This window comes from Balaenoptera ricei, chromosome X (genome assembly GCF_028023285.1).
Source record: "Balaenoptera ricei isolate mBalRic1 chromosome X, mBalRic1.hap2, whole genome shotgun sequence".
NCBI classification, from domain to species: Eukaryota; Metazoa; Chordata; class Mammalia; order Artiodactyla; family Balaenopteridae; genus Balaenoptera; species Balaenoptera ricei.
Window position 1 is genome coordinate 68,996,559 of NC_082660.1, and position 22,772 is coordinate 69,019,330.

At 40.6% G+C, this 22,772-nt stretch overlaps 1 protein-coding gene across 1 annotated transcript; it reads left to right on the forward strand.

Annotated features, from left to right (window-relative positions):
- Nucleotides 1–20,224: 20,224 nt before the first annotated feature.
- On the forward strand, nucleotides 20,225–22,207 carry LOC132357093 (toll-like receptor 13). Its single transcript, XM_059910398.1, is given in 1 exon segment — nucleotides 20,225–22,207. A coding segment is annotated over 1 exon segment (1,983 nt).
- Nucleotides 22,208–22,772: the final 565 nt, after the last annotated feature.

Below are 22,772 nucleotides of genomic sequence, written 5' to 3' on the forward strand. Positions count from 1 at the left end.
ACCTTCCACTGTCGCATCCACCATTTCTTTAAAAGCACCGCATCTGCATCTCCGCAGTGATGGAAAGAGCATTGATTTTGGAGCCCACCAGACCTATCTGCAAAATTCCAGTTCTGCCACATACCAGCTGGGTGACTATATTAGTTTCCTATTGCTGCTGTAACAGATTACAACAAACTTCGTATCCTTTTTTTAAATTTAATTTTTATTTTATATTGGAGTATAGTTGGTTTACAGTGTTGTGTTAGTTTCAGGTGTATAGTAAAGTGATTCAGTTACACATATACATGTATCCATTCCTTTTAAGATTCTTTTCCATTGTAAGTTATTACAAAGTATTAAGTATATTTTCCTGTGCTATACAGTAGGGCCTTGTTGGTTATCTGTTTTATATGTAGTAATGTGTATATGTTAATCTCATATTCCTGACTTATACCTCCCCTGCCCTTTCCTCTTTGGTGACCATAAATTTGTTTTCTATGTCTGTGGGTCTGTTTCTGTTTTGTAAATAAGTTCATTTGTATCATTTTTTAAGATTCCACATATAAGTGATATCATATGATACTTGTCCTTCTCTGTCTGGTTTACTTCACTCAGTATGATAATCTCTAGGCCCATCGATGTTGCTGCAAATGGCATTATTTCATTCTTTTTTTTTTATCAGTATGTAAGTATCGGGCTGATAAAAACAACTTAAGATTTTAAAGAATTTTTCAGTTGTTTGCATATGTACATATACACGTAGATGTTTGCATATTATATATACACACACATACATTATATGTTATATATTGGTTTAAACTCCAGTTAATATAAACTCCTTCTGGCTATGCTAGCTAATTCTTTTTTTTTTTTGAATTTTTGAATTTTATTTATTTTTTATACAGCAGGTTCTTATTAGTTATCCATTTTATACATATTAGTGTATATATGTCAATCCCGATCTCCCACTTCATCACACCACCACCACCACCCCCCCGCCACCACTTTCCCCCCTTGGTGTCCAAACGTTTGTTCTCTACATCTGACCACAGTGCTCAGACACAGCTAGGATCTAGATGAAGAGGAAGCGCACCAGTTCCAGTGAGGAAAACGGGGAAGAGAGGGCTCCCTACCAATCCATATGTGCAATTCCAGGCACTTTGGCTGGAGTTGCTGCCAACACAGGGCTGGAACCAGCTGAGCAGCCCCAAGAGCTCCCAGGGAACAAAGAAATCTGGAGGAGCTTGTGATGGGAAAAAGGTGAAATCTTGTCACTGAAAACCTGTTTGTTTTGCAACACATGCCAAGCAGGATTTGAAACTCCCTCAGTTCCTGAAAAAAGAAAAAAGAGATGAGATCCAAAGAGGAAGAAAATGTTTTCTGCTTTTGGTCAAATGTCCTAAGATTTCAGCAATTATCTTGAGGTTTTGAAGATTCCCAAGAGAGAAGTTTTTTTATTTTAGAGAAATCGACTACAGAAAGATGAGCAGCAGGAACATGTATCAAGAGCTTCTCACAGGTATGTTGTTTTCTTTGACCCTTGACTGCAACCCAGCAATATACAAGGAATTATGGGAAAAAATCCTTTCCCAGAATTGTAGCAAGAGATAGATGGCATTATTAGAGACTGAGGGCTCAAGAAAATAATGTTTTCTTCAAAGTAATTCATTCACAAATTCCACCATAGACAGTGGTATTATTACGTGGAGGTGGCATAGCATTTCTTTTCGTATCACCCAACAAGCCTTATTCCCTACTGCTTACACCTTTCCACCTGTACCCAGTGACCTAAGAGGCTCTAAGAATTTGGGATCTGAAGAAATATCTGCACCCCCATGTTCATTGCAGCACTATTCACAATAGCCAAGATCTAGAAATAACCTAAGTGTCCAACAGCAGATGAATGGATAAAGAAAATGTGGTATGTATATGCATGGAATAAAACTCAGCCATAAATATTAGGGAGATCTTGCAACAACATGGATAGACATTGAGGGCATTATGCTAAGTGGAATAAAGACAGAGACAGACAAGTACTGTATGAGCTCGCTTATATGTGGAATCTAAAAAAAACAAACTCATAGAAACAGAGATCAGATTTGTGGTTGCCAGAGGCAGGGGGTGGGGGGAGAGGAATTGGGTGAAGGTGGTCAAAAGGTACAAACTTCCAGTTATAAGTTCTGGGGATCTAATGTACAGCATGGTGACTATAGCTAAAAGTACTGTTTTGTATATTTGAAAGTTGCTAAGAGAGAGGTCTGAACAGTTCTCATCACAAGGAAAAAAAAATTTGTAACTATGTGAGGTGATGGATGTTAGCTAAATTTATTGTGGTAATCATTTTGCAGCATAGACAAATATCACATCATTGTGTTGTACACCTTAATCTTACACAATGTTATATGTCAATTATATCACAATAAAGCTGGAAAAAGAAAAGAATTTGGGATCCCCAAGTACATCCTAAATTAGGTGCTGCTATAACTGCTGGGCAGAATATGCTGTGCAAAGTATCATAGTGCTTTAAAACTGCACTTCTGCTCTCAGTCTAATAAATTCTGTAAGATAACATATGCAAGTTTAGAGCTAATTTTCATTTTGACCACCGCAGTGATTCTTTTTTTTTTTTAAAGCATTTATTGTATGTTTGTTTCCATTTCTTTATAGCAGATTGGATATTTTTTTTAATTAAAAAAATTTTTTTTTGGCTGCATTGGATATTTGTTGCTGCGCGCAGGCTTTCTCCAGTTGTGGCGAGTGGGGGCTACTCTTCATTGCGGAGCACAGGTTCTAGGTGCACGGGCTTCAGTAGTTGTGACACGCAGGCTCAGTAGTTGTGACGCACGGGCTTAGCTGCTCCGCGGCATATGGGATCTTCCCGGACCAGGGCTCGAACCCGTGTCCCCTACATTGGCAGGCGGATTCTTAACCACTGTGCCACCAGGGAAGCCCCGCAGTGATTCTTTTTTTTTTTTTAGCATCTTTATTGGCGTATAATTGCTTTATAACATTGTGTTAGTTTCTGCTGTACAACAAAGTGAATCAGCTCTATGTATACATATATCCCCATATCCCCTCCCTCTTGAGCCTCCCTCCCACCCTCCCTATCCCACCCCTCTAGGTGGTCACAAAGCACCGAGCTGATCTCCCTGTGCTATGCATCAGCTTCCCACTAGCCATCTATTTTACATTTGGTAGTGTATATATGTCAATGCTACTCTCTCACTCTGTCCCCACTTCCCCTCGCCCTGCAGTGATTCTTGACTGGGTTTCACCACACCTCAGAAGTACCAAGAGTAAGCAGTTAGGAGGAAGGAGGGGAATCCTAGATAGCACTCTGAGCCCACATTACCCACAGTCCCTGCAGTAGCACTTGGGGAGCAGACGTCAAGATCTCTGTTTGCATCACCTGTGCTGAGGTGGTAACAGCACTGGATTGGAGGTCAAGAGTCCTGGATTTGTTTTATTTATTTATTTATTGAAGTATAGTTGATTTACATCGTTGTGTTAGTTTCTGGTGTGCAGCAAAGTGAGTCAGTTATACATGTATATATATATATATCCTTTTTAATATTCTTTTCCATTATAGGTTATTACAAGATATTGACTATAGTTCCCTGTGCTATACAGTAGAACCTTGTTGTTTATCTATTTTATATATAGTAGTTTGTATCTGCTAATCCCAAACTCCTAATTAATCCCTCCCCCCTTCCCCTTTGATCACCCTAAGGTTGTTTTCTATGTCAGTGAGTCTCTTTCTGTTTTGTAAATTAGTTCATTTGTATCATTTTTTTAGATTCCACATATAAGTGATATCATATGATATTTGTCTTTCTCTGTCTGACTTACTTCACTTAGTATGATAATCTCTAGGTCCATCCATGTTGCTGCAAATGGCATTATTTCATTCTTTTTTATGGCTGACTAGTATTTCATTGTATATGTATATATATATCACATCTTCTCTATCCATTCATCTGTTGATGGACATTTAGGTTGTTTCCATGTCTTGGCTATTGTGAATAGTGCTACTATGAACATTGGGGTGCATGTATATTTTTGAATTAGAGTTTTCTCCAGATATATGCCCAGGAGTGGGATTGCAGGATCATATGGTAATTCTAGTTTCTTAAGGAACCTCCATACTGTTCTCCATAGTGGCTGCACCAATTTACATTCCCACCAACAGTGTAGGAGGGTTCTCTTTTCTCCACACCAAGAGGCCTGGATTTGAATCTCAATCATACATAACCATTTACTAGCTGAGTGCAAAGTCATGCTACTTGTCTGGGCTTCCTTCCTCTTCTGTAAAACTTCACAGAGAATTATGTGACAGGATGGTAAATTGGAAAGTGCTAAGTAATTCCAAGGTGTCTTTTCTGGGCATCAAGCCCAAAGACCCCTCAGACTAGAGCATGCACTGTGGATCACCTCCTCTCTCATCTCCCCTATCCTCAGCTGAATTTTCAAATAATAGCACTGTCAAGAAACTTCCAAGAGTAGAAATAAAAGCATCCACTCTTCCCAATTTCACAGAGAAAGCATAGAATATTAACAAAATAATAGTAATAACAAGCTATGAACACTTTAATTTGTGGGAAACTTTCAACCAAGACTGTTAAAGTGCCTTTTTGCAGATGATGTGGAGTGTTATTTGAAGGAGTGTCATACTCTTAGGTTCTGTGTGAGTCATGAAACTGTGTTTTCTAAAAACCCTCACCAGGACTTTCTCCACATGTTAGAGGGAAAGGTCCTTTAGTCCCTACCCCCTTATACAAGCTTAGGAATGTCTCTGAAGGACACGGTGGTAAAACACAATGTGGTCATCAGCCTTGGAAAAGAACCTCAAGGGTCCTCCTGAGGCATGATAACCCTTGTAAATGTGACAAGATTTGTCTTCTGTTCTCAGAGTTACACGTATCTCCTGCTGGGAAATGTCTTGATTTGGGCGCTGACGTATTTGCACTGAGACTCAGGTCCCCAAGTTGCACTCTGTATTAGGTGGGCCCCCACGAGACAGTGGCGTCCGAGAATGCTGTTCCCTGCTGGGCCAGCCCTGCCTTTCAGGGTCCAGGAGTCGTTGGGGGGAAATTTTATATTACGAAGCAGGTGGCTTGAGGTGTGTGCATGTGTGTCACTCTCTGCTTAGCCTAGGAGACCTTGGCAGGGTTGTGAGCTGATTGTTTCTGCAGTGATACACAGGGTAAGTAGAGATTGACTTGATAACTGAGGGTTGGGGCTGGTTCCATTTTCCTCAGCAGTTATTTGGTGCAGGGGTAAACTGAGGAAGAGGCCATGGGAATTTTTTGACATAGAGGCCAAACTCAGATAAGCAGGCAATGACAGTTGTTCACAGAGTGTGGTCCCTGGACCAGTAACATCAACACCACCCGGGAACTTGGGAAAAATTCAAATTCTTGGGCCCCTCTGCAGACCAAATGAATCTAAAACTCTGGCGGTGGGGCCCAGCAATCTATGTTTTGAAATGCCTTTCAGATGATTCAGACTCATGTTCAAACTTGAGAACTACTGGATTAAGGGCTTCTCACTCTGGCTGCACACCTGAGGCATTTGTTTAAAATACAGATTCTGGAGTGGGGCCCAGGAAATCCCTGTTTTTAATCCCTATGTGATACTGTTGCTCAGGCAGGATTGAGAACCACAAGTGCATTCTATCCTTAGGAACAAGTTTCTCGGACTGTGCTGAGTTTTTGTCACGGGCCTTCCAGTCCGTTGTCTGGACTATAGGTTGTAGTTTTAGGATTAGATGGCATTTTCTGGCTCAGGGCCTGTCTCTGTGATGGAATCAAGGCCTAGGCAGAGAGTGATGCCTGTGTTTCTTGGTAGGGAAGCTAGAGTGCCTCTGCCTATTGGTCCCCTCTCTCCTCCCTTAAAGGTCTAGAAGAAGCAGTTTGCCCTATAGAGTTCCTGTATAGAGGCCTGGAAGAAGAGGCTCTGCAGAAAATAGTGACCCGGGACAGTGGTTGCCAAAATACAGCTACTGTAGTCCATGGATATTCTGCATTTCAAACTAGACATCTCTAGCCCCTTCAGTTCTTTCATCATCTCCCCATTACTCCCAGCTCCCCTAGTCACATACTCTTATGACCTCAGATCAGGCACTTCTTTTGCTTTCATTTCTCCATTTTAGAAAGTGGGACTAATACCTGTCATCATCCAAAGTGTGAAGGGGGCAGGCAGGGCTGAGAGAAGGACCAATGAGCTAAACTACCCACATTTGACAATGTATTAAGTGCACAAGACAATGAAACCACCTCCATTACACAGTGAAATTTTTGTGGGGAAATGTCTGTACTCATCATACTTATTTTAAAACTGGTTTAAAAGTAGTTTGAAAGTTTTCAGAGGCAAAAATTATTTCATTCATGTAAATATTGAATCCTGGAGCAGCAGTGAGATAATATGAACTTCTGTTTGCAGTTAAGTCAGTCCATTATTTTACATCTTCTCTTGGCTTCCTGTCATAATAGGGGTATATAGAAACAGGGTTATGTTTACATACATGTGGGAGAAAGTATGTTGGACACAGGCAAATGTGGTTACATTAATTGAGGGTCTATGTGCTAAACATTTTACTTATATCACCGTATTTAATCCTTTCAATAATCTTGTGAGATTCTTACTGCCTTTTACAGAAAAGACTGAGCTTATATGATCTGACTTCCCAAAGGAGACACAATGTCAGGCAGGATTTAAACTCAGGTATGTCTGATTTGAGGGAGCTTTTGTTCTTTTACAGTCACCAGACTTGCTGTCATTAACCTAAGCTTCATCGTAATGCTGTTGTTTAAGAAGCCAGCCAGGCTGCAGTGACCTCTTACTGATAGGTTTAGATGCAGGGGAGGTATACGATTTGTTCCAGATGATTCACTGAGCTAAGACTAAAATCTAAGTTTTCTGACCGTCTGCCAAACCGGAAAGTGCATCTTATGTCCGAAAGATAAGCAGTCCCTTCTTGCTACCTCAATGCCAACACTGACCAAGAAATCAAGAAAGGAGCTAGGATGTCCCTATTACTCTCTGGGTTCTGAAATAGGGTCCTGACATTTCAGATTGACAAAAGAAGGCCCTTGGAGATTCGCCCAAAAGGCAAGCATGATATGGGGGTCACATTATCAGATATATATCACATATAACCAGATTTGGGTCAGCCTTCCTTTGGGCTATACTTTGGCCCAGACTTTTTAAAGCTTCAGCTCTGGATTTCAAAATATTATATATATATATATATATATATATATATATATATATATATATATATATATATATACACACACACACACACACATACACACACACACACAAAGTGAAGGGGGGAGAAAGGAGCAATCATAAATATAATTATTTTATTTATTGAAAAAACATTTGTATGGCTCTTACTCTGTGCCAGGTGCTGGTACTTGCCATATATTAACTCATTTAATCTTTAACAACTTTATGCTGAAGGTACAATTATTATCCTAATTTTACAGGTGAAGACATTGAGACTCTGAGAAATTAAATATTTGCCCAAGTCCAGAAAGTCAAGCAGCAGAGTCAAGAGTTAAACCTTGGCAGTCTGGTTCCACACTTTATACTCTCAATCACTATACTGTGCTGCCTCTCAAGGCTACAAGCAGAATTCTAAAACCATAGACTCAGAGTTGGAAAGGCCATTAAAGGATTTTCAGTCCACCCTTCCAACCAATACAGGAACTCCCCTCTCTGCACTCCTTGCCCTGCTTGAACATTTTCAGTGTCTGGAGCTTAGTATCTCAAAGGTCCAATGGACCATCTCTGACTGTTGAGAAGTTTATCTTTAAAGTGAGCTGAGGAAGAAGATCAGCTCACTGAAAGTTGGCTGAGCCCACAGTACGTTTAAACCACTCTATTTTGTATATACAAAGATAAGGAAGATATGGTCCCTGTCCCTTACAGATTCTTAAGAGGGACAAACATGCATACAATGGCAGAATGTGGTACATGTTATACCACGTGCTATTTTATATATATATATATATATATATACACACACATATATAGAATAGAATAGAATACAAATAAAATAAATATAAAGATGAGCTGCAGGAGTACAGAAGAAGGTGAAACCAATTCCAAGGATGGGAGTTAGGGAAGGCATCATAGAGTTGGTAAGAACTAAGCTCTGTCTTGAGTCTTGGGTAAGATTTCAACAAGCCCAGCTGAGGCAGAAGGGCAGGAGAGAAACGTCAAATAAGCACAGAAATGCTTTCTTATGGCTGCTGTTCAGATAGCTGACGACAGTCATGTGATGCTCTGAGTCTGCCTACTTCCTGTTCCCTCAGCTATTTACCTTATCATTTAGTGTTTAAGAGCTTGGGCACTGGGTTTGGATCCTAGTTCTGTCACTCATTACCAGGGCCACATTATGACTTTCATGGGCCCTAGGTGCCTTTACCTTGTGGGCCCCTTCCATTAAAGAAAAAACCTACAGAAAATTAGACTTTCCAACTCTTGGTATAAAGACAAATAATATTATATATTAAAACATTTCCTTCAACCTGAAAGTTCATTTTTTTCATCTGATTTTAAAAAGACAATAAAACATTTTTATGGACCCCTGAACGTATTTTGAGCCCTAGACACTATATCTACTGGGCCTAATTGATAAGTCAGCCCTGTTCATTATAATCTTGGGATGCATACTTAAATTCTCAGAGACTCAGATTCCTCATCCACAAAATGGGAATAATGATATAACACCTATATCACAAGTTTGTGATAAGGATTAAGTGAGATCTTGCATGACAAAAATTAGCACACAATAAATGGCACTAATAAATATTAGCTATACATATGTAGGGTGACCATATAATTTATCATTCAAACCGGAGTACTTTTTTTTTTTTTGGCTGCTCTAGGTCTTCATTGCTGCGTGCAGGCTTTCTCTAGTTGCGGCGAGCAGGGGCTACTCTTCGTTGCAGTGCCCGGGCTTTCCATTGCGGTGGCTTCTCTTGTTGTGGAGCACGGGCTCTAGGGCGCGCAGGCTCAGTAACTGTGGCGCACGGGCTTAGTTGCTCCACAGCATGTGGGATCTTCCCGGACCAGGGATTGAACCCGTGTCCCCTGCATTGGCAGGCAGATTCTTAACCACTGTGCCACCAGGGAAGCCCCCCAGAATACTTTTGAGAGTGGAAGGGGGTAATAATTGGATGGGATGACAACAATAGGCATAAACTGAGACATAATGGTCACTATATATATATATATATATATATATATATGTATATGTATATATATATATGTATGCGTATATATACACATATATATATGAATGACCTGCTTTTCTGATCCTTCACCATGATAGTCACCCTCCTGTAGATACCCATCGCATTTTGTCAATGGCTCATTTTAAATATGGTGAACAGGGACTTCCCTGGTGGCTCAGTGGTTAAGAATCCGCCTGCCAACGCAGGGGACACGGGTTTGATCCCTGGTCTGGGAAGATCCCACATGCCGCAGAGCAGCTAAGCCCGTGTGCCACAACTACTGAGACTGCACTCTACAGCCTGCGAGCCACAACTACTGAGTCTGCGTGCCACAACTACTGAAGCCCGTGCACCTAGAGCCTGTGCTCCGCAATACGAGGAGCCACCGCAATGAGAAGCCCGCGCACTTCAACCAAGAGTAGCCCCCGCTTGCTGCAACTAGAGAAAGCCCGTGTGCAGCAAGACCCTACGCAGCCAAAAATAAAATTAATTAATTTTTTAAAAAATATGGTGAACAGGAAAGTGCTAGGTATGGTTTGACCAGGGGAACACTATTTCATTCATTTAATCCAAGATTGTATTAACTACTTGAGCAGCTCTGTAACATGGTTGGTCTGTTGAACAAAATCTTTAGCTTGTTATAATTTCTTAAAGATTACCAGTAGCAATTTTTTTCAAAATTATGTCTATAAAGTCTTTATCTTAGAATGTTACTGATCTGGGCTTGGAAACTTCCAATTCCTATAACATTTTGTTTATTCCTATACTGGGTGTTTACTTCTGTGTAGTATAACTTAACTTGTGTATGTGAATCCACCTCTGTAAATTATTGCTCAAGGGCAGGGACCATGACCTATACATCTTGTCTTGAGCATCACCTTGCATAGTAGCTGAAACAAAGTAGGTACTCAACAAATGTGTAGGAAATGCATTAACACATGAATGCATGAATTTAAAACAGCTATACATTCTTTTACCAATACCCCAACTATCTTGGCATTCAGCTCCCTCTTAGTCATATTTATTCTATCCTCTCCAACTTGAAAATGTTGATTGCTGTTGTTTTGACTTGGAAGCTATAAATAAAATATAATTCAGTAGTCTGGGTTTCTCTTTGTTATATTATGTATGTTATATTCAGGGTGACCAGATGTTGCAGCCTGTACAGCTCAATTAACGCCTGTTATGTTTAATGACACTTTCACTCTCAAAAGTGTCCTGATTCGCTTGATAAATTATGTGTAGTCATCTTTCTTATGTCATCTTCCTTCTTCTTTCTGTTCAGAGTATAACCTAAGAATCCCTCAGGTTGTCCTGTTGTTCCCAGTATGTCTTATCTTATAGGCATGTGTCATTTTTACATTTATCCTAGCTAGGTACTGTCTGCTACAGCTTCTCTTCACTTCTAGAAAAGCCAAAAGGAAGAAGTTTAAATTGCAGAGAATAAGGCTGGAAGATCAGGACTACAAGGAACCACTAAACAAATACCTGTATAAACTACTGAGAGGGTTGTGGACCCTCCTTCCCTGGACCTTGACAGATCAGCTCAGCATTCGTCTGTTGTGTATTATGCATGCAGAGGCCTGCTTGATGGCATTTGGAAGTCCCTTCCAGCTCTGAGATTCTCTAACTACTTTTTAAAGCTAGATTAGCAGTAAAGGTCAGTGACCTATATCTGGGGCTAGGATCAGCATATGATCCCTGGATGGATTAAGGCACAGGGCAAGAAAATCTCTGTTAGGAAAGGAGCAGATGGGTGGCAGTCTAGACACCTCTTAGTGGAATTTCTGGGTCCATCTTTCTCAAGCTGGGTTCCCAGCCTCATCCACAGAAGTCAAGGGCAGTAGTAGCCTGGGCCCTATGCTGCCTGAGTCATGCTTCTACTCCTCACTTTCCCACTTAGGAGCAGCTGGCTTAGGTTCTGGGATGGGAGAGGCCAGGGTGCCCAAAGGCCCATCTGCTCTGAAAGCTCCCTAATGACTGGCAACGAAGTAAACAGCAGTTTTCTGAATCAGCCTCTTGCAAAGCTTTGTTATTTAAGGTCAAACTTTTCCAGTATTAGTGAGTTACCGTTCCCCTCCCCAACCCCCATGCTACCCCCACTTTCATTTCCAGCTCCACCCAGCACTGGTTCCTGTTGCCCAAGTAAAATAATGCCTCGGTGAACTACAGAGTAGCTTTCAGTCCCCTCTTGGGTTTTGCTGAAATGGCCCAGGAATTCAGAAATGGTTCTCGCCCCCCTGCAGGGTCAAGATGATCTCTGCAGCCCCCTCAGCAACACAGAACATTTCTTCCTCTGCCCCTCTCCATTGGGTTCCATGGCCCCTCATTTCAATTCTGCTTCCCCTGAGGAGGAACTCCAGCCAGTGGGTAACCTATCAAGAGGCTGTGAGCTGACCAGGAGCCTGGTGGCTCAGTGCTCAGCAACAAGCTTTTGGCCTGAGTTACAGTGGGTATTAGGCCATTGATTGAACTCTAGCTTACAGATGAGGAAACTGAGACTGAAACAAGTGTATAACTTGAGCATAGCTGGTAAGTGACAGAGCTGGGACTTGAAGCCAGGTTTTGCAGATTTCAAAGCTGAGCCTACTTCTGGTCAGGTCAGCCTAAGAGCTTCCCACCTCTTTTCCTTACTTCCCAGGAATGGGATGGGTTGAGAAGATCAGGTGCTCCCTGTAAGATTTTTTAATGGTTTTAGAGAATGCGAAGGCTTCAGGCTTCTTAGGGTCCAGGCAATATGCAATCAATTAGCAATCCCTCCTGCTGAGAGATGCAATGGAAATCAACTTGCATTAGGCCTGTGTAAACTGTTAAAATTAGGTCTTCTTGTGGTACAGTCTTGGCACGGAGTCAAAACACAAATCCAACTTCAATAGCTTTTTCTTAAAGAGAATCTTTTCTGCAGATTTTCTTAAAGGGGCAGTACATGGGTTTACACAGCATGTCAAACAGTGAGGCTTGATAAAATCCCTCTTCTCTTGTCCATCTCCACAGCCACAGTTCAAATCTCTGTCTCTTTCTGCCTCCCCCTTCACACTCTTTCTTTCTCACTCTGTGTTGCTCTCTCCACTTCTTCCTTTTCAACACACATAAAAACTTGTTCTCTTTGCCTTCAGGCTTCTGGGACGTGTAATGCCCTGGGACGTCTAATCTGTCTCTTGCTCTGGATGTTTTTCTCCCGCAGGGAGAATCCCCACCCTTAACGCTAGTGAATTCTGAATTCTGGTCTCCTTCTTGTTAAAGCTGTGTGATGCAGAAATGATCATTAGGTTATGCAAATTCTGAAAAACTGATGATATTATCAATGAACATGATGTTCTTAATATTTCAGAACAAACTTAAAACACTTAGGCTTGTCTTTTATGGTCTTCTTGTATCTGAGATATCAAAAAAGCCTAAATTGGGCTTCCCTGGTGGTGCAGTGGTTAAGAATCTGCCTGCCAGTGCAGGGGACACGGGTTCGAGCCCTGGTCTGGGAGGATCCCACATGCCGCGGAGCAACTAAGCCTGTGAGCCACAACTACTGAGCCTGCGCATCTGGAGCCTGTGCTCCGCAACGGGAGAGGCCGCGACAGTGAGAGGCCCGCGCACCGCGATGAAGAGTGGCCCCCACTCGCCGCAACTGGAGAAAGCCCTCGCACAGAAACGAAGACCCAACACAGCCAAAAATAAAATAAATTTAAAAAAAAATTTTTTTAAAAAAGCCTAAATTCCTGCTTATCAAGAATTGACATTTATTGAGCACCTGTGACATGCCAGGCCCTGTGCTAGGCAGTTTCATCCATGTTATCGTATGTAAACTTAGCCACGTGTGGTGTGGATTTTTAACTCTCACTTTATAAATTTTCCAAAACTAAGGTTCTCAGGGGTTAAGTCCGATGTTACACAGAGCAAAGGTTGAAATCTGATTCTGAAACCCATATCCTTTCCACTGTATCAAATTACCTCTTATAGCTGAAGTGAGATATAAACAATAATAATAACAGTTACTTTATGCCTAAAAATATTTGAGGCTGCTTCTTAATACTACTCGGTAATTATTAAACATAATTTTGCCATTGAATTAAAAACGATTTAATGATAGCCAAGTTTGGTGTTCTCTACACCATAAACTATAAAGTAAAAAGCTAGTACAATTTTTATTATAAATGTTTGACTAATCTACAGATATACTGTCTTTTTAACCCCCCCCCCAAAAAAAATCCTTAAGCTTTCCCTTTTGGAAAAAGTTTGCTAAACCTTTTGGTCAATGGAGATTTTGCTGAGAATATGATTGGGTCAACATTAAATATATGAGTCATGTGGCAATGATATTGTTAAGAGAGAATTATCCCTTTGTTTCCTTTTACTGTTTTTTTAGAATTAATTAATTAATTATTTTTTGGCTGTGTGGGGTCTTCGTTGCTGTGTGCAGGCTTTCTCTAGTTGTGGTGAGGGTGGTGGCCACTCTTTTGCAGTGCGTGGGCTTCTCACTGTGGTGGCTTCTCTTGTTGGAGCACAGGCTCTAGGCACATGAGCTTCAGTAGTTGTGGCATGTGGGCTCAGTAGTTGTGGTTCACAGGCTCTAGAGCACAGGATCAGTAGTTATGGCACACAGGGTCAGTTGCTCTGCGGCATGTGGGATCTTCCCAGACCAGGGATCGAACCCACGTCCCCTGCATTGGCAGGTGGATTCTTAACCATTGCGCCACCAGGGAAGTCCCCCTTTTACTGTTCTTTTTTTTTTTTTTAAATTTGGACACAAAGGCAGACAGACATTTGCGTTTTTTTTTTTTAATTAATAGCTACTCTATTTATTTATTTATTTATTTGTTTGGTTTTTTTTAGCTGTGTTGGGTCTTCGTTTCGTGCGAGGGCTTTCTCTAGTTGCGGCAAGCGGGGGCCACTCTTCATCGCGGTGCGCGGGCCTCTCACTATCGCGGCCCCTCCCGTTGCGGGGCACACGCTCCAGACGCGCAGGCTCAGCAGCTGTGGCTCACGGGCCCAGTTGCTCCGCGGCATGTGGGATCTTCCCAGACCAGGGCTCGAACCCGTGTCCCCTGCATTGGCAGGCAGATTCTCAACCACTGCGCCACCAGGGAAGCCCCCCTTTTACTGTTCTTATCCTAAAGAAATCCCTGTATAACTGTTTGTGGGATAGCCATCCAACTAGCAAAATAACATCCTTTCTAGTGGGATTTTCATTGTCCTTTCTGCCAGCTGTGGGACTAGAACCTACATGGACAACCTGGCGGAAGATAAAAGCAACTTGATATCAGGAAACTTGGGTTCTTCTCATGGCTTTTCTTTTGACAAGTCACTTCACCTCTCTAAACATATTATTTTTTAAGGATTTATACTGAGTCATGAGAGAGATGGGCTAGTCTTTCGCACAAATGGTTTGGCAAGTTAATTCAGTGTATGTGAAATTCTTTCATATCGCTTGTCTTTCTTAGTCAAAAAGGCTGAGTTTAAAAGTGAATTAACATTTATCTCTGAGAAATGAAAACATATGCCCACACAAAAACTTGTACATGAATACTCATAGCAACTTTATTCATAATAGTCAAAAAGTGGAAACAATCCAGGTGTCCATCAACTGATGAATGGATGAACCAACTCTGGAATACTATGGAATACATACCATGGAATACTACTCAAATAAAAAGGAACAAACTAATAATATACACAACAATCTGGATGAATCTTTAGGGAATTATGCAGAGTGAAAAAAACCAACTTAAAAGGTCATATACTATATGTTTCCAACTGTATAAGGTTCTTGAAGTGACAAAGAGGCAGAGAACAGATTAGCAGTTATTTGTGGTGATAGAATTGTTCTGTATCTTGACTGCAGTAGTGGATATACAAACATACATAGGTGATAAAATTTTATAGAGCTAAATATACCACACATAAGTACAAGTAAAACTGGGGAAATCTGAACAAGATTGGTGGATTGTATCAATGTCAATATCCTGGTTGTAATGCTGTACCATAGTTTTGCAAGAGGTTACCACTGGGGGAAACTGGGCAAAATGTATAAGACATCTCTCTGTATATTTCCTACAACTGCATGTGAATCTACATTTATCTCAAAATAGAAAGTTTACTTTAAAAACAAAGTAAGTAAATAAGGTTTCCTTTTGTCCATTAAAATGCCCTAAACTGAAATGAAGTGTTGAGGCTTAAGAGAAAGAAATTCCAAAGGGTTTAGAATCTTCTGGGTGCTAATTTTAGGCACAGTCTTTTCTGTGCAAATACAGCAGCAGCTGCCTTGAAAAGTCTTTGTTGAGCAGTTTTCTGAATGGCTCCTTTGATCCTGTCAGTTTCTGCAGTGGGCGTATCATGGGTAGACTTGCAAGTTGGTTGACTTGGCTCCAGGGTGGAGAGAACCACAGCTCCTCCTTTACTGTGTGGGTACCCCACTTCGAGTTCTATGGGCTGGCTTGACAGGGTCCAGTCCAAAAAATCAGCTGCATCCTTGTGGGAAGAGGGAAGGGGTAAATCTGGCTGTCAAGCACCAATGCATAGCAAAGGACACAGAAATGTTGACTTAAGAGTATATAGTGCTCGAACCCATGTCCCCTGCAGAAGCCCGTGCACCGCAACAAAGAGTAGCCCCCGCTCACTGCAACTAAAGAAAGCCTGTGTGCAGCAACGATGACCCAACACAGCCAAAAAATAAAAAAAAAAGAGTATATAGTGGACAGAGGAGGATCAGGAATGGAATCTGGCAGCTAAGGTAGAAAACACTCAACTTCTTGTTTTTCCCTAAAAATGAGCTAGCTTATATGTTCTGTATTTGTCAATAATTTTTTCCCTTTTCTTCTTGCATAGTTTGCTCCTTAACTAGGGGGAAGCCAGGTTCCAGGTGTTTTGAGAAGTGGAGCTTTAGAATTTCTATAGCAGCTTTGTGCTAGATTGCATCCATACATTTAATTTTGTGCTAGTTTTTTTTAAATCATTGTTTTGGAGGAAAAAATATTAAGGAACCTGGAATCAGATGCTCAGCTTTCAGATGCTTTTGGTATAGCAAGCTTTGCTACAAGAAAGTAAAGCTTTAGGCTAGGGGCTCTCTAAACAAGGGTGAACTAATGACAAAGTTATAAACTAGTCAAAGTTGTCTTTCACAACTCCTGCCTTCACCCTTTGTGTACTCTTTTTTCCCCTCGTTGGGACTCCTTCCTTCCTTGCCCCATACCCAACTGTCCAGTATCCTCATAGCCTCTCCTTACAGACATTTTAGAGATTTTCTGTCTGGAAGGACACAGGAGAAGCTGATAACAAAGGAGGAGGGCTGAGGAATTGGGGTGAGGAGACTCACATTTTTACTGTGCATCATTTTGTGCTGTTTGAATTTTAAATATCTGCATGTACCACCTATTGGAAAAAAATTTTTTAACTTTTTTCAGTAAAGAATTTGCTATCTAGGCAGTCCATGGCATATAATATTTTGGGAAAAGATGGTCTGGGTTGAAGTGATGTAGATCTAACCTTATTTGCTTATAAAAGTTTTCGAAATAAGTGTTTATGTTCTAAACTGAAAGCCTGATGCCAATTTTTTAAAAAAATTAAAATGATTACAAATATCATTTTTAATCAAATGCTAAATGCTGTGCTTTAGACTAACCTTTACAAATATGGTAAAAATACATCCTGAAATTTTAAAGCTAGTTCCAATGAAAAATATTCTAACCCAATGTAAGACTAGCATGTCTTGACTTTTGGTTCATAAAATATGGTCAGCATAGATATATTTTTCTAATATAAAAATTAAGTAGAGCAGCACAGTGACAATATCATAAACTTGTATTACATAGTATACAGACATCTAGTTTACTGTAGAAATTTCTTTTTTAATTGAAGTATAGCTGAATTACAAGGTTGTCTTAGTTTCAGGTATACAGCAAAGTGATTCAGTTTATATATATATATATATTTTCAGATTCCTTTCTATTATAAGATATTATGAGATGTTGAATATAGTTCCCTGTGCTACACAGTAGGACCTTTGATGTTTATCTATTTTATATAAAGTAGTGTGTATTTGTTAATCCCAAGCTCCTAATTTATGTCTCCCCCTCCTTCCCCTTTGGTAACCATATGTCTGTTTTCTATGTCTAGGGTCTGTTTCTGTAAATAAGTTCATTTGTACTCTTTTTCTTAGATTCCACATATAAGCGATATCATATGACATTTGTCTTTCTGTATCTGACTTACTTCATTCAGTATGACAATCTGTAGGTCTATCCATGTTGCTGCAAATGGCATTATTTTGTTCTTTTTTATGGCTGAGTCATTATCACATCTTCTTTACCCATTGATCTCTTTATGGACACTTAGGTTGCTTCCATGTCCTGGCTATTGTACATAGTACTGCTATGAACATTGGGGAGCATGTATCTTTAGTCTACTATAGAAAGTTCTTATTTCTTCACTATCCTTGCCTCATTTTGAATGCCACAGCCAGAAGAGTTTGGCTCTCTGCCCTGTTCCAGTACTTTGAAAAGTTCAGTGTGACAGGCCTAAACTCAAGCTGCAAAAACCAGTGCTGTTTGGGTCTTTGCACAGATTCTTTCCTATTCACTTTCTTGACTGTCTACTCTCTGCTCTCATCTCCCTGGCATGCTGAACCTAGTTCCACAACTGCTTCTAGAAGCCCTTCATTTTGGTTACCTTTAAGTACTTCTCTTCTTCTATGGTTTATAGGCCCCAGCTCCCTGCTCTGGTATTGGCTCTGAATGCTCCTTTGATTGCAGTAGCACCAGCAGTTTCAGGTAAAAGAAACCTCCTCCACTAGCCCTGCCCCCATGGAACCTTTACCAACAAAGCTTGTCCCTTTCTGTACTTTGTCAGGGTGGGCAATTTGGATGTTTGGAGCTTTACAGTTTCCCTTCATTTAAAATTTCCTGGGACAAACAGGGATAGATTTTAGGGGTCATGTTGGTAACCCTTGTCATCTGTGAGAGCATTCATCTGGCAATGCCATCTTGTTCAACCCAGTTTCCTTGAGTCACCCCACACTTATGCAAGACATATTTACTTATGCTACTACTTTTTCTTCCTTTTCTGCTCCTCCTCTTTGCCCTTCTCCTTCTTCTTTTTTTTTAAATTTTATTTATTTATTTATTCATTTATGGTTGTGTTGGGCCCTCGTTTCTGTGCGAGGGCTCTCCCCAGTTGCGGCAAGCAGGGGCCACTCTTCATCGCGGTGCGCGGGCCTCTCACTATCGCGGCCTCTTCTTGTTGCGGAGCACAGGCTCCAGACGCGCAGGCTCAGCAGTTGTGGCGCACGGGCCCAGTTGCTCCGCGGCATGTGGGATCTTCCCAGACCAGGGCTCGAACCCATGTCCCCTGCATTGGCAGGCAGACTCTCAACCACTGTGCCACCAGGGAAGCCCTCCTTCTTTTCATATTTACTTTTGCCATGAAATCTCTCATCCTTTGATCCATTTCCTTCCTGTTCCCTAACAAAGTTAAAATGCCTTAAAGCATTGGCCTCCTAGCACTGAATCAATCTACTCATCTCAGTCCTAATACCAGCGGGCTGACTTAAAATTGAAACTATCATCAGATCATTGTTTTTTTCATTTTCTCTGTCATTGACATGAATATAAAGTGTAAGTATAAACTTAGGACACCGCCTTTTGTGGAATATTCTACAATTTATACACCAAATTAGCATTCTTCAAAGTGATCACTGAGATAGAGTTGTTACAAGTATCCCTGTGATGTAATCATTGTTACAAATGTTTGGGGGCTGCTCTTTTGGAATTAAGGGGCGACAGAAGGTAGTGGAAAGAACATGAGGTTCTGAGATGATATAGCCTTTGCTTTGTTTTGTTTTGTTTTTTCTTTGCCACATATTGTGTGTTTCTATTTATATGAAATGTCCAGAATAAGCATATCCATAGAGAGAGAAAATAGATTAGTGGTTGTCAGAGCCTACATAAAAGCAAGAATGGAGAGTGATTGCTAATGTGTGCAGGGTTTTTTTGAGGGGGGGATGGTGAAGACAATTTTCTGGAATTGGATAGTGATGATTGCACAAATTTGCAGCTATATTAAAAACCACTTCATTATACACTTTAAAAGAATAAAGTTTATGGTATATAAAATATACTTTAATTAAGCTGCTATTAAAAATGTATGTAAACTTACATCTAATTTCCACATAAATAAGATATAGCCTTTTCTTTGAATTGCTAATCTGCCTCACATTAGCTGTACAATATTTGTGTCTCTGAGCTTCCAGTTCCCCATGTATACAGTGGGGTTGAGACTATTTATCTTGCTGAGTTTTGTAGTGAGTCATTCATGCCTATGAAAATGCTGGACACATAGTAAGTGCTTGATATTTTCACACTTCTGCACTTACTGCCAGTTTATCATCTGTGCAAGAAAGTTGTTGCCCCTGTACACTCTCCCTTAGTTGATGGCTCTATTTCCCCCTCTCTCTTTGTGTTCTGGTCAAACTCAACTATATTCTTCCTTAAAAAATTAGGAGTATGAGGGAAGTTTTCTGACTTGATATATATTGAAACTTATAGCAAATAAAATAATTAATTGAAAATCTATAGATGTCATCCCATTAACAAAAAAAAATCTATCATCACTATGATTTAATATAGGGAGGTTGTGACCAATACTATGAGACCAACATAAAAAAATGCATAGGAAATGTATAAATTTGAAAAAGAGATATATAACTTCCATTACCTACAGAGAACATAATCATTAACAGATAAACCTAATAGAATAAACAGTCATATTTTTAAAACTATTATGAGTTCAGAAAGCTTTCTATGCTTATGATCAACAAGAACACAAAAAATTAAAAACTTATGTCACCCTTGCTATACTTAACTAGAAAATTAGGGAAAAATAAGATATTTCTCAATATCTCAATAATAAAATCTAAAAGTTTCTAGGACATACCCTAACACAGAAACACAAAATTTTACAGAGAATATTTTAAAACTTTTAAAAAATATAAAGGAGGTTTTGACTAAATGAAGATATACCATGTCTATATTTGGTGTCGCCTCCTCCGAAATTTACCTGTATTAGAGGCTTTGGTTTTTTGGAAAAATGCCATTAATGCAGGGGGCATAAAGCGCCTTGCCAGATGTACCAGGCTTTTGTCCCTTGACCTGAGCCAAAGCAATAATCTTGTTCATCTCAATGACAGTGAGTTTGATGCTATGCCCAGCCTCCAAAGGTTGAATCTAAACATGTGTCAACTTTCCTTTCTCAGCAACAGGACCTGGGGTGCCCTCCAGAACTTGAGAGCCCTAGACCTGAGCCACAATAAGTTTAAAAGATTTCCAGATTTTGCATTTTCACCCTTGAGGTACCTACAATCTCTCTTTCTCTCTAGACATCCCATCACAGAACTCAATAATATGGCCTTCTATGGGCTGTATTCATTGAAGGAGCTCAACTTGGCTGGGTGCTGGATAGTAGAAATTGACAAATACTCCTTTGCTCAATTTCCAAATTTAGAGAGTTTAGACCTTGGATACAACAATATTCGGACACTGAAATGCAGAACATTTCAGTTTCTGAAGAAGCTCCAAGTTCTCATTCTCTCCCAGAACCGCCTGAAAGACATAGAGGAGAATGCATTTTCTGACCTCAATTACCTCTATAAACTTGACTTGGCATACAATATCTTGTCAAGTTTTCAAGCAGGCCTTTTCTTGGGCCTGGAAAATCTAGAAGTTTTGAATCTCAGTTTTAATAAAATTAGTTATGAAACCACTAGGACCTTGCCATTTCCTCCATTTATGAACCTCAAGTCTGTGAAACAACTCAACCTAGAAGGACAAATACATGGAATTCAGGTTGTTCCAACCAACTTCTTCCAAGGGCTGAATGGCCTGCAGGAGTTACTCCTAGGGAAAAATCCCATGGTATTCCTAGACGACCTTCAGTTTGACTCCCTGATTAATCTCACAAAGTTGGATATCTCAGGAACAAAATCTGGAGACCGAAGTCTCAGTTTAAATATTTCCTTATTCCAAAAACTCAAAAGACTAAAAATGCTGCGCCTAGAAAACAACTTAGTGTCATTGACTCCTGGCATGTTCTCTGGCTTAGAAAGCCTTCAGGTCTTCTCTTTAAGATTCAACAACCTAAGAGTCATTAATCAAAGTCATCTGGAGAATCTGAAATCTCTGAAGTACTTTGATCTCTATGGGAACAAACTTCAGTGCAGCTGTGACAATGCATGGTTCAAGAATTGGTCAATAAACACAGCAAATGTCCATATCCCCTACCTCCGGAGCTATACTTGTCAGCAGCCAAATATCCAGAGTTTGTTGATAGATTTTGATGATTCTATGTGTAATTTTGACCTAGGAAAAGTTTGCTTCTTCTGCTCCTTCAGTCTGGTCCTCACAACCATGGTCTCCTCTTAGTTCATTGCCAAGATGACTCCATCTCTATGGTATGGGCTCTACATATTTTGAGCCTGGTACCTGGCCAAGTGGCATAGGACAGAGAAGGAGTTCATCTATGATGCCTTTGTCTCTTTCACTGCCACTGATGAGCAGTGGGTATATGAAGAGCTTGTTCCAGCCCTAGAAGAAGGTGGCCAGCCCACTTTTAAGCTCTGTCTTCACCACCAGGACTTTGAACCAGACATAGACATCTTTGATAACATCCAGAATGCCATCAACACCAGCCAGAAAACTTTGTGTGTGGTCAGTAACCACTACCTGCACAGAGAATGGTGCCAGCTTGAAGTACAGCTGGCCAGCATCAAGATGTTCTATGAGCACGAGGATGTCATCATCTTGATCTTCCTGGAAGAGATCCCAAACTATAAGTTATCCAGCTACCACCGACTCAGGAAACTTGTGAATAGGCAGACATTTATCACCTGGCCAGACAGTGCCCAAGAGAGGCCATTCTTCTGGGCTCGTATTAGAAATGCATTGGGCAACAAATCTGTGGAGAAAGACAACGCACAGCTAATTGTGGCCCAGTGACTAGAAGTCTTTGTGACCTCAAATCCAATGTTGCCCAAGGTGTGTATCGACTAAGAGTGTGACTGAACGTACCTGCTCTGCGGGGAGAAGGTTGCTCATGACCGTTATTTGGTTAATGTCCATCAGGCAACTGGAAGAGTGAAGGGAGCTGCCTGAGGAAGCTTCAGGAACAGTGTTAGGGGATGTAATCCCGCTCTTAGGGGATTAGATATCTGGAAAGTAGGGCCCTCATATGTGCTTGAGAACATTGCTCAGCTAGTTTATCCAAATCAGTTCCTGTCAAGATAGATTGAACTATACTCCTTCTAAGAACCTATAACAACATAAACACCACACACAGGGTTTAATAAAAGCAAAAAAAAAAAAAAAAAAAGTTAGGATTCTGGTGTATTCTCCTTTAGGGCATGAAATTCCAAAGGCCGGCTTCTGTTTAAGTCAGAGCCCAAGCGTTAGGAGAGTCCTAGTTTGGATCCATTGATTTACTCAATGGGAAGCAGCCTTGATGATCTAGCAGTGCAATGATGACTGCAGGAACTATCACCTAGCTGTGATAAAACAGACTTCA